General features: G+C 54.8%; 2 protein-coding genes across 2 annotated transcripts; both read right to left on the bottom strand.

Annotated features, from left to right (window-relative positions):
• Positions 1 to 78: 78 nt before the first annotated feature.
• On the bottom strand, positions 79 to 9,273 carry UMAG_04356 (uncharacterized protein; the record flags this gene model as incomplete). The annotated part of the gene is made up of 1 exon (XM_011392763.1): positions 79 to 9,273. One exon carries the CDS (start codon positions 9,271 to 9,273, stop codon positions 79 to 81), a length of 9,195 nt encoding a protein of 3,064 aa, XP_011391065.1.
• A 604-nt stretch (positions 9,274 to 9,877) lies between these two features.
• Positions 9,878 to 13,159, bottom strand: UMAG_04355 (uncharacterized protein; the record flags this gene model as incomplete). The annotated part of the gene is made up of 1 exon (XM_011392762.1): positions 9,878 to 13,159. One exon carries the CDS (start codon positions 13,157 to 13,159, stop codon positions 9,878 to 9,880), a length of 3,282 nt encoding a protein of 1,093 aa, XP_011391064.1.
• Positions 13,160 to 13,875: the final 716 nt, after the last annotated feature.

The following is a 13,875-nucleotide window of genomic DNA, read 5'->3' as shown; positions in this document are numbered from 1 at the left end:
AATGACCATGCTCTTTTGTTTCTGAACCTAAAGTGATCGTCATCATCGTTCTATTCTTGTCTTGGAAATCTCGGCTACTCAAGTCCTCCTGACGCGCTTGGTCTTGCCACTTCCGCCAGCCTCCCTTTGCTCCAGGTTGCTCTGGTTCCTCTTTCTTCTAGCTGCATGGTTCTTTTCGTTCCTCTTGGCGTTCCTCTTGGCCTGTAGTTCAGGGTTCTGGATTCCTCGCATGAGCCTCTGCGTCTTTCGAGCTTCGCTCTTCTGCTGTTGTTTTCGCTTGAGCATCGAGTAGGTTTTGTTGAAGCTGGCTACGTCGACGAGGTGCGAGAGGTGGGATTGCACCTCGATCGCAAGCGATTTCAGCTGGTCCGATTCGGTCAGCGTTGACGATGACGTAGGCTCCGAGCGCGATTCGATGAGTCGGATGAGTGGGGCGAGGAAGAGCGGCAGCAAACGCGGCAGCAGCGTGCGAGGCAGCGAGGAGGAAAGTGCAGCGAAGAAGCGTAGGATCGAAGAAGGATTGATCGTCCAGTGTGGCGGTTTGGACTGAGCGAGTGAGAGACGTGCCTGGAACGAGAGGCGCGAGATCAGCCAGCGCAACGGATCCGAAGCAATCACAGCCGGCGTGTCGAGCGCCGCGGCGTATTGATGTGTCGAATCGACCGAGTCCGTGTCCGTGTCCGAATCAGAATCAGAATCCAAATCGCTACCAGAGCCTTGGTCTCGTCCTTCTTGGCCGAGCGAAAGCTCTTCACCATCCTCGGCAGTGGCATCCAGCTCGTCTAGATTGGCACGCTCCACCGGGAAGAGCGCAAAACATCTCCCGATCCAAACCAAATTCTTCACCACTTGCAATGCCAGTGTATCATCCAACTTGTCCGACCGCAGCTGCAAGCACGACTTCTTGGCCGCGTCTACCAACGCCGGCAGACTGCCAATCGGATCCTGCTGCACCGTCACCATGTTCGGTGCGTGCGGCTCTTGCAGTGCATACAGCCCCCCTAGGATGCGCGAAGAAGAGATGCGCACCCATTTGTGCGGGAATAGCAACAACCTTCGTACCGCATCGTTGCAAGCTTTCGTCGAGGTCTCGTTAGCTGCACCGATAAGAGTGGTGAGCCGGCCGAGGGTTTGCAGTGAGTGGTAGGGTAGTTGCCAGTCCAGTTCGTCTTCCAAGACTGGGTCAGTGCTTTCGAGCGCTTCGAGATCGTCAGCGCATTCGACGAGAACCTTGGTCACCACCTCCAGTACTCTTTCTGCCCAACCAGCGCTTCGATCCGGTAATGCTTCCATCAACAACCCGTAGATCTGCACTCCGACTCTGGCGAGCTCGGGCTTCGCCTCCTGTCGAGACCATGCATCCACCATCAACGCTGTCTTATCCTGCTGCGTCTCGCTCATCGTCCTCAGCAGTGTGCGAATGAGCAGAGCCGACTTTTCACGACATTTGCTGCTCGTGTCATTCGCCAGAACCATTGCAAGAGCGACGAAGAGCATCTCGGCATATTCTTGCAGCAGTTCATCGCCGAACTTGTTGAGAATGGCATCCGTGATTTCGAGTACGGAGAGTCGTCCGGATTCGTGTTCGTAGGCGAGGTTCTTAGCCAAGAAACCAATCTGATTGCGTAGACGTTGCTTGCCTTGCGGATAGTCGAGCAGGAATTGCAGATACGTGGAGCGGCACAAATCGCGCACCGAATCCGACTGGTTGGTCACCATCATTTCGGCCACCTTGTCCATCGTGTCGTATACTTCAGACACAACAAGGCGTCGGCCAACAATGGCGCGCAGTAAGCCAAATAGCGTACTCTGCACCGCAGGTTCTTCCAGGTCGGGAGCAATGAGCTTCAGTAGACCGCTAAGGTGTGTCTCTGACAGAGAGGCTTGCTTGCATTCGCGCAGAATGGCGGTCAGAGTGCGCAAGGCTGTCTGCACAATCTGCGACTGTGGTGAGCCGTACTGGTGGATAATACCGAAAATCTGCTTGATGAACACCGGAAGCGCCTTGTCCACGCGCGACACGGGCACTTTTACAATCTGCGCTATGCAACGCAGCGACAATTCGAGTACCGACGACTCGTTGGCGTACGCAGCTTCTCCAACAATATTGACCATGCCGTTAAGCTTGGCTAGCACCTCTTCGTCCTGGAAATCGAAGCGCTCTCGACGCAGCGAGGTGACCAACATTTCGAGGCCGAATGCGACAAACTTGTGCGCATTGCGCGAGTAGTGGTCCTTGCCCGCGCTAGCGCCTTCTTCAACGTCCTTGCGCTTGAGAAAGACAGCGTAGTTGTACAATGTTGCCGACTTGTGGCGCGACGCAGCTTTGGTCTCGGGCTTGCGCGCTTGTAGGAATACCGCATCGCGGCGAATCAGCGTAGCACACAGCGAGAGGAATCGATTCGAGTCGAACTGTGGGTTCGCAGGAATACCGCTCGCAACGCGACGCAGACACTCTTCCACCTGACGCACGACTTTGGGGACCTCGGTCTGCTGCAAAATGTCTCGCAGAGGCTGAAGCACCTCGGCCATGCGATTTGGCGTGACAATGCGCGAGACTTGCTCGAAAGTGTCCATACTCTTGCTGTGCTTGACTTCGCGGTAAGTCGTCTTGCTTCCGATCGATTCACGGTCGTCAGCCGTAGCGCCAAAAATGTCCTCGACAGCAATCTCAATGATTTCCTTGGCGCCATGATCGAGAGAGGTCAATGGTTCGTCTTTGCTCGTCATTAGGTGCGTCAGCACCGAATGTACGGTGAAAGCAAGCACTGCTTTTTGTGGGCCGCGCATGAGTGCCCGTCGCATTTCCCGCAGGAACTCGGGCAAGAAGTTGGCACCCAGCGTCGACATGACTTTGCATGCGGTCTCTCGCGCAAGATCACGCGTGTCTTGAGCTTTGGAACGGAATACGTTGGAGAGCGTCTTTAGCAGTTTGCTGATCTGCGTCTTGCGCTGTGTGGCGGGAAGGCACTGTGCAACGCGCACCACACCAACAGCGATGGGTAGTCGCGTCGAGTCTTCTGTCTCGTCCTTCTGCTCGAGATAAGCCATGAGTCGAGGCAGCAAACGAGAAGTGACAGCATCTAGAATCTTGACACGTTCAGCCTCCTTGCTGTCCTTGTCCTTGCTAATCTCCACCACTGCTTGGGCTTCTTGGTTGCGCTCTTCGGCCTCGTCGTCGTCAATATCAGCCTCATCGATGATAGCTTCCTCCTCCATTCCAAAGTGGAAGTTGTCCAGGATCGCCATTGCCGTTCGCACCATGATGCGCTCCGAGGCACCTTTCTTGTTTGCGAGACGAAGGTACTGCCACAACAGTGCATTGTATGGGCCCCATGTGAGTTGACCAGAAAGAAGGCCTAGGCTAGTGATAACCTCGGTCACGAGGTTGTGATCGTAGAGCTCAACCGATCCGGGTACGAGGAAGTGTCCGAGCACGGGAGCGAGAATGTCGCTGATGGTGCGACTTTTCATGCTGCCCTTGGCCGCCTGCTCTGGCAGACGCTTGACTGCACGTGTCCTGCGATGGAGCTGGATGTGGTGGATGTTGTTGAAGAAGTTGACTTCAGCATCGCCACCACCCAGAAGGCCGGAGAGCTCAGCCATGACTTGGCATTTTGCGAGTTGTTCTGCAGCTGACGACATGACGGCCATCACATCTCTTCGTACCAGCTCGGAGCGATGGCGCACGGCTTTCTTGAGTCCAGGCCAGACCGCTTGCAGGAACAATTGCATCAATGCACCCTCGCCGTCTGCACCCGAGTCACTCTCGGCTGCAGTCTGGCTGATGAACTTGACAAGCGAGGCGTTGGCGTTGCTGCGGACCGACAACTCTTCCGGGTCCAAGATTAGGAACAAAAAGTTGTGCACCAGTGGCTGCCATTCCTTCGCGGTAATGTACGCATCGCTGGCGTTGATCGAATCGAAAGCGCCAAACAGCTGATCAAAGTCGCGTTCTTCGACCCTTCGTTTGCTCAGCGCGTTGAGCTGTGTGCACCATTTTGCCACCCGCTCCAGCTCCATATCCACCTCGGCACAGCGGTTGAAAGCAGTGCTGAGAGTTTTTCGCGACTCGCCGGTGCGAAGAAGCGAAAAGAGACCACTGAGCATCACAAACGTGCTGTGGAACAGCTCGGAGCGCTCGTCTCGGAATTCTGGAATGAGGGACAGAAGACGTTCGAAGATAGCCAGCAGCTCGGTTTTGGTGCGCTCAGGCACAAGGAAGTTCGACTTGCGCATCATGGGGCTAAGGAGCTTGACCAGGTGACTGGCATCTTCAGCAGCGGTGACAAAAGGCGAAAGTGCGGCGAGGAGTGAGATTTGGCGACGCAGCAAGTCGTCTCGGCCCATCGCAGCAGCTGCAGGGCCCGCAGCCGAAGCAGCTTGCTCGATCAGTGGAGTGACGCTGTTGAGGAAGATCGAGGCGTGTGGTCTTACGACAAGATCCACCAAGGACAAGATGCAGCCGTTTCTGTAGTTGACGTCCAAACTTACGTCCATCGCGTCCGTTTCGGCAGCAGCGGCTGCGAGAACACGCTCGGCAATGTCCAGCACAGAGCCGATCGCGGACGGCTTGACCGTCGGTGCTGCGAGAATGGCAAAGATACTAGGCAGTACAGCATTGTCGTATGTGCCTAGTAAAGGAAGCGTCTCAGACTGACCGGACCAGACGTGCAAGAGCTCGAGCAGCGCAGACTGGCTCTGACTCGATTCCACCCTGAGCGCTTCGAGACGTGGCGAGATAAGCTCGGCAAAAATGGCAGGTAAATATCTATCCCATCGAAAGATGGACGCTGCTTGCGGCTTTGCAAAAAAGTCGCACAGACGCTTGTAACCAGCCTGGCGAACCAGACGAGCTCGCGAGGTGCGTGCCGTGAGTGGCTTGCTCGCCTCAGTGGAGCAAGATGTGTCGGTGCTTTGGATGTGCGCTTGAACAACAGCTTGATGAGCATGATAGGTGAGGTTAAGAGCGACTGAAATGAGGCGATCCCAGTAAGGCAGAAGATTGTTTCCGATCTGCTTGACAACTTCTCCAAGCAAGGAGAGAAACCCGACCTGGCGTCGAGTTGAAGCGACCGGACTCTTCAAGACATACTTGAATCCGTCCTCATCACCTGAGGGTGGTTGGGCTTGGTCGCCAAAAGGAGCCAGCATGAGATCGACGAGGGTGACGAGCTCATCAGAGCCAATATCAGCAAGTGCGCCAAGCACAGCTCCTCGTCGAGCCCGTTGACCAGCACCGCTTGTTCGATTACCACGCCTCGAGAGCAGGGCGCCAAATAGAAGACGAATCACGAGAGGCATAAGCGCGGGTCGATGGTAGGGCTGTACAACGTTTGAGTCAGACGACAGGGTGAAAGAGACAAGCGTGTCGCGGAAGTTGCCAGCCTCGAGCAGTTCCTTGAGCTTGGTAGCATAAGGCATCACGGCTTCGTCCTTCCAGGTCAAGATGGCCTCGAGAGCCAGCTTCTGAACCGAGACCTCAGCCGTGGCGCACAAGCTCAGCAGATAGCTATGCAGCTCGCCGGACCGCGACAAAGCTTTCGGGTTCTTGAGCTTGCCGAGCACTTCGAGGTACGCGCTGAGCTGCGCCTGACGGTCCTTCTTGCTGAGGTTCATGGCTTCTCCATCTACTGACTTCTCCTTGTTGATGTTATCGCCTTCGTCGTCTGCGTCTTTCTCGTCCTCCTCGTCATCGTCGTCATCGAGAGGCGAAAGCAGCACACCGGCCAGATTGCGCGGTCCTGCGTCTCTGAAAAAGATGTGAATAAAGCGCGCGTTGTTTCGCTCGACGATGGGTGCTACTTCGCACAGAAGCTTGAGAATCTGATGGCGGTAGTTGACGAGGTCAAGTCGCGCATCAGGCTGCTGGATCTCAATGCAGGCTTGAAGGGTTGTCGTGAGTCCGTTTCTGCCAATGCCGTTCGCGTCGGAGCCGGAGCTAGTTCGGGCATGCTGGATACAGCTTCGTACAGCTTTGCGCCTCTCCAGCAAGATGCCGTCCTGGAACTGCTTGTCATCGTCTATACCGGCAATGTCGCTCTCGTCACGCAGGACGCGGTCAGGCTCCACCTCGTCTGTGTTTGCAGACGCCTCGTGGCTCTCTTCCGCGCCGGTGTCCGACTGTAGCCATACAGCGGGCAAGAATCGCAGTTCGGAACCATCGAGTCTTTGACCTGACTCGAGCTCTGCAATGGCGATTTGGAAGAGTGAATTCTCTATTTCGCGATGTCCTGATTCAACAATGTCGGTCACCGCCTTGATTGCTTCGGACCACACTGGACGTAGATTGAGCTTGAGGTTGGCGACAAGGTATCGGAGGATCAAAGTGTCTCGTTGGACGTTGCGTTGCAAGTCAGCAGCCTTGTAGACAGCGATTGCCCGTCCAACGTCGCGGCCAACACTTCGCACACGCACGTTGCGATCGCGGATCGAGGCGACGGATAAGGGTGTACGCTCCACCTCAACGAGCTTGCCGATGAATGTGGTATTGCCGCTGAGCTCTTCTGCTTCGATCAAAGAGAGAATTTCGAGCGCCGAGACACGGATGAGAGGATCCGAAGACATGATTGCTGCTGATAGAGGCTCAAGCACATCAGCTAAGCGTGGGAGTTGAGGTCGGAGACGAGCTGGGCAGGAAGCGAGATACTTGCTCAATCCATTGAGGGCGCCTCGGTGCCATGCAGAGCACTGCACCACCTGTTGGATGGACAGTTGGTCCTTTAGTTGCTTCGCCACAGTCTCGAAATCTTTCCCCGCGCTTCGCTCCTGAAGGATGGCCAGACTCTCGAACGCAAGTCCAATCAGCAAAGCAGGGTTGATGATGTGCTTGTCGTAGCTCGAGCGGACTTGCTCTTCTGAACCGAAGTAGGCATTTGAGAGGAGACCGTCCAACAAAAGCTGAGCGATCTGGCTGCCGAAGTTCGTTGAAGGTGATGACTTGGGAACTGTAGATAGGCGTAGTGCAGGAACGAGGGGCTCAAGCAGATGCTGCTGATCAAGAATTCGAGAAGCGGCATTTTTTGCGTTGGTTCCTTGGGTGTTGGATTTGTCGGAACAGAAAAGCATGACGAGCTTACTGAGGCGCCCTTCGATCTCCGATGCGACATGCCTGGACCACCGAACCAACAGAGGGCTATGATGCGAGACGCGAAGTTCGTCGAGCTGACCGATCTTCTCTAACCTCTCCAGCAAAGTAAATGCGTGATCTTTGCATTGCGGAGAAGTCGAGCTTGAAGCAACGGTCTCAGCTGTAGAGGTGAGGACAGTCGGGAGGACAAATTGCTTGAAACCGCTCCATTCAAGGGTCGGTTGTGCGAGCGCCTCGACAAGGCCACTGAACTCGGGCCACAGAGACTGCCGAATCTCGATACAATCCTTAGATTTGGAGAGGGAAGGTACGGGAGCGACCGAGTCGACCAGCTTAATTCCTGGGCCGAGAAGGTCCTGCAAGCGACCCAAGGGAATTGAGAGAGCAAACAGCGAGACAAGCGAAGTTCGCAGTGCTGCTCCAGTAGGCGCTTGAACTGTTTTGTCAAGGAAGAGGGGAGAGAGACGCAACAGCAGCGCAAACAGCGCCGGCTTGGCTTGATCAGCAACTCGAGTACCCTTTCTGACACCTACAGCGCATGCGAGCCATTCGACAGACTCGGTAAGGTGGGCAACGTTTTGAATCTTGCTGGTCTCTTGTGACAACTGTGACTGGTTGTGATCGACAAGGCTTGAAAGGTACTCGAGAACAATAGCAAAGTGGGATGCGTTGCAGTGATGGACGAGTGCAGTGATGGTGAGGCGACCAAGGATCAGTCGCGTCAGGTGTCGGTACTTGTCGCCTGATACGTTTGGAACTGGGCGGCTGGAAGAAAGAAGCACGCTCAACAGCGAGATGCATTTCGAATGCAAGCGTCGTTCGAGCGACTTGCAACCCTCGACCCAAATACCAGCAATACCTCGAGAGAAGCGCACCGATGGCCGGCGAGATGGTTGATGTCGGTAGTGTACGTGCTGATCCTCATCGTGCAGCATGGTCTCGAGGTCGGAAAGGATGAGCGATGTGATGCTCTGCAACTGACGGCCTCTTGTCTTGCGAAGGAGGTGGGCAAACGCCTCAGATGCAAAACGTCGAGTAAAGGGCGAGATACGCTGAATGTTCGTGTTGACAAACATGGCACTATCTGCAGGCGGAGCTTCTTTACCAGCTTCTTGTTCTGAGATGGTCGAAGCGGCATCTTCATCTTCCTGTTCCTGTTCCTGTTCCTCATCGTTGTCGCCATCATCATCTTTGTTGAATGCGGTCGCTTTCTTGGCAACGATAGGCTTCCAGCCAAGGTAGGGTCTGATGACAGTCCAGGTTTCTACAAGCCGACGAGTCCTTTCGTCAACGTCTTGCACCTCTTCCTCTTCCTCCACCATTCCAGAGTCGATTTGAGCTTCTGCTGTTTCATCATCCCAATCCGCACGAGATGCGATCTCCTTGCTCACGATGAAAGGGCTGACGGCTTTCAGGATCCATGCAGCCGATTGAAACCCACGCTCGACCAAGTTGGCAGCTGCGCGTTCATCGCCATTAGTGGTGTCCTTTGTTGTTGTGGTGATGTGCACCGCACTCTTGAGCAGAGGAGGATAGACGGGTAGAAACTCGGAACTCAAGTCCTTTGCGAGTCGAGGCAGAAGGTCGAGTGCAGCATCCCATGCCAGCCATTGACTCGGTGTAGACAGCGTCGTAGCAAGAATTGATGCGATGGAGGAGCGGTGATGAATCAACTGAGGCAACGACTGGGTGATGGGGTAGAGTTGACGGTAAAGGTCATGGAAGGCATTGGAGAGGTTGAGGTCCGTCCACGCTTGCAGCGCCTGAGAGAACGAGGTTGTTGCATGAAGTGAAGAGGAGGTATCCTCGTCAGTCACATCCAGTGGCTGATCTTGCTCATCCAGAACTGGTAACGCAGCGCTGCTAGTGGAATTTGAAGCTGCAGCTAGCGGCGCATCGAGCCCGGAATAGGGTCGGTAGCTGGTGCTGGCACTGATGGCTGCCGGTGCGAGGTGGACATCCTGAAGACGCTGGTTGAAAGATGCATATCTGAAGCGACTCGAGACCTTTTCCGCATTCTTGTTGATCTGCTTTAGTGTCTTTTGCTTTGCGTTGGCCTGGTTGCCGCTAGCGTCGAGCTGAACACGGCGGACCTTAGAAGCCTTGCTGTCTGCCTTCTTCCGTTGCTGCTCTCTCGTGAGCTTCTTGCCCGACTTGCTATGCTGGGATGATGTGGGAGCCATTTTCGACGTAAGAAAGCATCGATCAGCTGTTGCTGATAAATGGTGGTGATGCTGATGATTTGAGTTGAATGGCACAATAGAGAAGAAAGACGAGTGTACGTTGTAGCTTCTCGAGGTTCGAGGTTCGTGCTTCAGTTGGACTCACGACTTGTAACTTTCTTCTGCTTCTTTTTTTCAGCGGCGTGCCACAGGGAAATTATTGTGTCTAGCTCTACCATGCCCGAATTCCGAAAGGGAAAATTTTCAGACAGCAAACTCGCTCACGGCTGCATTCACGAGTATTCGTGATTCGTAATCGTGAATCGTGAATAATCAGTGAATTCGTGAAATCAGGGTCTGTGAAAGAAATTCCCACACTCACGCAAGTCGACCTAACAGATCTTTAAAATTCGCACATCGTATGTCGCACGCTGCGGATAGCGTCTGACAAGTCACGAGACACGAGTCGACCAACTTCTTTCTCCTCGAAACCATTCGTGATTCAACGATGAAGCACGCCGGCGAACAAAGCGAGCTTAGTATAGGTACCATGTAAATTCACAGACAGTGCGAGTTGCAAAACATTAAGAGTACCGATGGAGAGTGTGTCCGGATAGGTAGAGGACTATAGCCCAGCAAGGAAGTTAGCAGCAGCATTCGGTTCATTTCCCAACGGAGCCCACGGATTCGGCTGATGTGCAGCCGCTTGTCGTTGCGGCTGATCGTCTTCCTGCTGTTGCTGAGGTGTCTGGCCCTGTTGTCGTCTCTCTCTTCTGAGTTGTAGCTGCACGTTCTGTCTGACATACGCCAAATATGCCAGTCCACCGAGGGCCAAGATCAGCAGACCCGACTCGATCATGTCGTCCAGATCCTCGTCGGTCTCGTCCTGCCTCGCTGCCCACGTCTCTGGCTCATTTGGATCGCCGTAGCCGCCACCCTGGTCTTCCGCTATTCTCTGCTGCTTCTCCTCAGCCTGTTTGCGCTTCGCGGCTGCTTGCTCTTCCGCTTCCGTATAGGCGACATTGCCTGTATCGGAAGTTGCGTACGACGAGAGTAGTGAGATGGCGCTTTGGCTGGACTCGGATCGAAAGATAGCAGCCCATGCGGCACGAATGTGCAGTTTGATTAAGCTCAACGTTACAGGCAGATACGCTTCGACATTGGTCTCCACCGCCGTGTCGTAGTAACGTTTAGCAAGGTGAAAGTCTTGTCTGGCGACGCCGATACCGTTCTCATACATCCAGCCCAGGTTCCAGTACGCCAGAGCCGAGACGCCCTTGTCGGCAGCGGCCGAATAACAAGCTGCCGCCTTTTCATATGCTGGCTGGCCTGGGTTGCCTGTACCAATACCGTGGAAGTAATAGTCGCCCATCTTGACCATCGCATCCACATTGCTTTGCGCCGCCGATCGTGTCCAGTGCACCAGCGCGAGGCGGTCGGTGAAGTTGGCCTGCTGTTGGCCATCGTTCGACACATCCAGTATGCGAATTCGAGAATTGGCTCGATCAAGCAGGTAGGCGACGTTGTTCTGAGCCGATTCGTAGCCCAGCTCGCCCGCCAGCGCCCATCCGAGCAGTGCCTTTTGTCGTTGGCCGCGCCGCCAAGCATGTTCAGCTTTGTGCGAGATGCGCGTGGACCAATCACCATGCTCTGCCGTATGCTTGAATCCGGAAAGCGCTTTGCGGCAAATGTCGCCTGATTGCTCCTTGCGTGCTAATTGAGCGTTGACCTTGGCCAACAAGTAAACTGCCTCGAAGCGACCATCACCCAACGAGGCAATGGTCAGGCATTTGCCTGCACTGTCAAGGTCGCCCATCTCCATGTGAATCTTGGCCAGATTGATGTTGGCACCACTATGTCGCACCTTGGCTGCGGCCTCAAAGTAGCTCGTGGCGGAACCAATGTCGACAGTTACTCCAAGGCCGTCACGCAGCATCATACCGAGGCCGTTGTACGACTCGGCATCGCCGGTATCCTTGCCGCGGGAGAACCAAACCCAGGCTCGAACAAAGTCTTGCTGAACGCCTTCGCCTCTCAAGTACATTCGTCCGATCATGCCAGCCGCAGAGCCGGCGTGTGCTAGCAAGCTGTCTTCCACCTTGAGTTGCACATCTTCGCCCTGGTCTCCCTGTTTGGCTGTGTAGCCAGTCGGCCCGCCGCGACCCACTGAGCCTGCTTTGCGAGGCCACACCTCCTTGGCAACTCGCATAAGCCATGTCAAGGAACGACGGTAGTCGCGACGCACCGCACCTGCAGCCTCGCCCGACGAATAGATGCTGCCGTGGTAGTAGACTTGGGCCATGAAAAGCGAGCTCCTCACATCGCCGTGCTCGGCCAGATAAATGTGATACTCTAGCAGGTCTTCAAGCGCGGAGGGATCGCGGGCAGATCCAGGCTGGCGATTGAGCGCGGCCTGTACTGCAGGTTTAAAGACTGCATAACCGGTCGAAGCTACGGATGCGCCAGGTCCGTAAGCCCCACCGTCCAGATCCGAAATACGGATCTTTGTATACGGCAGTGTAAGTCCACCTGGCGGACCTGCCTGAAAACGTCTGTACGCGTCTTCGGCAGCCTTTTCATAGAGCTCGAGGGCGTTCCAGCAGGAAGGCGCTACGCCAATCCCTGCTTTGTAACGAAATCCGAGCGCCATCTGCGATGGAGCATGACCAGCATTGGCAGCGATGGTATAGTGTAGAATCGCTTTGGCTTGCCGTTGTCCATCGTCGCTCTTGAGCTGTGCAAAGAGCTGGCGTCTGTTTCCCCATGCCGAGCGCACATGGTCAAATGTTGGCGAAGCGGTGAAAGAGGGCCAAGTGCTGATCTCATTTGAAAGGGGTTTCCAGTCTCCTCGGATGGTTGACTCCCAGCCGCTGCCTTCGAGAAAGGCTAGCCGAGCATGTGCACTGGCATTACCGGCCATCGACTTTCCGAACTGATCGTGGCCGAGATCAGCGAGGCGTTGATAACATGCACGAGCGCGCGCGAGATTGGGTCGACTTCCATGTGTGCCCCACAACGAGTGTTCTCCTAGCACCCACAAGGCATCTGACAGTGCCGATGAGCGGTCAGTTCCAGAAGTGCTCGTAGTGAACGTTCCATCAAAGCTGTCTCGAAGAAGACTCGAGCCGTTGCGGGCTGCCGAGGAGTACGCTTCGTAATTCCAGTTGACTGATTCGCGGCCCCAGCCTGCCCTGGTGAGCAGCGAGATTGCCTGGTCTCTGACACTTGTGTCCTCGTCTGGGCTATTCTCTTCGGCAGATGACAAGGTGATGTCGAGTGACGCCTGGCTCTCGGTATTGAATGGCCCAAACATGACACTCTCCCATATGCTATCCGTAGGATTGACCGGAGTCGCTCCGTCTGGCAAGCTCTCCCAGTCTGGCCACAACGGTAAGGGGGCGGCACTGGGCCACTGCGATTCGTAACGAGAAGCGCCAATCGGTGGACCCTGCCATTGATGAGCGCTAGCGCTGCTTGACAAGCCCACGCTTCTGACCTTGGCGCCGATTGCTGCATCTGACGAAGCGGCTTCGTGAGCGGCATCGAAAGCGTTGTGCAACCCGCGACGCAATGCGCGAACAGCGTGGAAGAGATTCGCACCTTTCGATGCTTTCAATGGAGTCGTGCCATCCTTTTGCTGCGAAGAGGGCGTTTCGGAGGTGCTGGGTTTGAATTTGCTGCCTTTGGTGCGAGGAGACTTGGTCTTGATCGTGGTACGAAGCAGGTGAAGAGCCTCTTCGTATGCTTCTTGCGGCGTAAAGTTTGTCGCTGCTTTGGAAGGGTATGGTTCATAGAAGGGTGCCTGCTCTTGGTGCGCCGTTCTCACCACGGATAGTAAACAAGCTGCTATCAAAAGGACCAAGAGCGTCTTGCAGTGATGCTGCGAAAGTCGGTCTGAGGCTGCCATGATTCGTAGAAGCAGTGCATTGTCAGAAGTGTGGGTGGTCGATGATGTCTGCAAGCAAGGGCGCCTCCATCCACAGTGACGGCAGGGCGCTTGTGTTGCAGCGATGCCAGAGAGCCGGATGGGGTGGTATTCGATGAGAGAAGGCGAAATGAGTATGGCTCTTGCTGCAACGAGAACGGCAAGGCCTGTGCTCAGCTTCTGCACGACGCAAAGAACGAACGAAGCACGAAGCACGAAGCACGAAGCACACTCGAATCGGGACTCTGACTTTCACGTTGATAGGGTTTCCTCCACGTTGACATTCACGATTTGTGATTTGATTCGTGATTCGTGGTTGTGCTCGCGCTTTTCTCCTCGTTCCGCCCAACAGCCACGATTCACGACTCACGACTCGTGACTGCACGCTGCACGCTTGGGCACCAGTTTTGTATACTCGCCTCGATCTCACACTGTTAGGAAATTACCGTGTACGTAAGAACCCAAGCACGAAGCCTCGTGCCTGAAGGTGTTGCCTTACTCCCGACCATCGTGTAACTCATACCTCACGACTGATATCATTCACTACTCATAATTCATGATTCGTAATTGTATCTTTGTGAAACAAGCCCTTGCTTTCAAGCAACCAGGCTGTACTCACTACCACCATCAAGAAGGACAGAGATTGTTTCAACAGATTACAGCAGAGCACAGTAAGAAGATGTAGTGCATGCAAACAG

The sequence above is a fragment of the Mycosarcoma maydis genome, chromosome 14, assembly GCF_000328475.2.
Source record: "Mycosarcoma maydis chromosome 14, whole genome shotgun sequence".
NCBI classification, from domain to species: Eukaryota; Fungi; Basidiomycota; class Ustilaginomycetes; order Ustilaginales; genus Mycosarcoma; species Mycosarcoma maydis.
The sequence above is the reverse complement of the archived record's forward strand: the minus strand, read 5'-3'. Positions and strand labels throughout refer to the sequence as shown.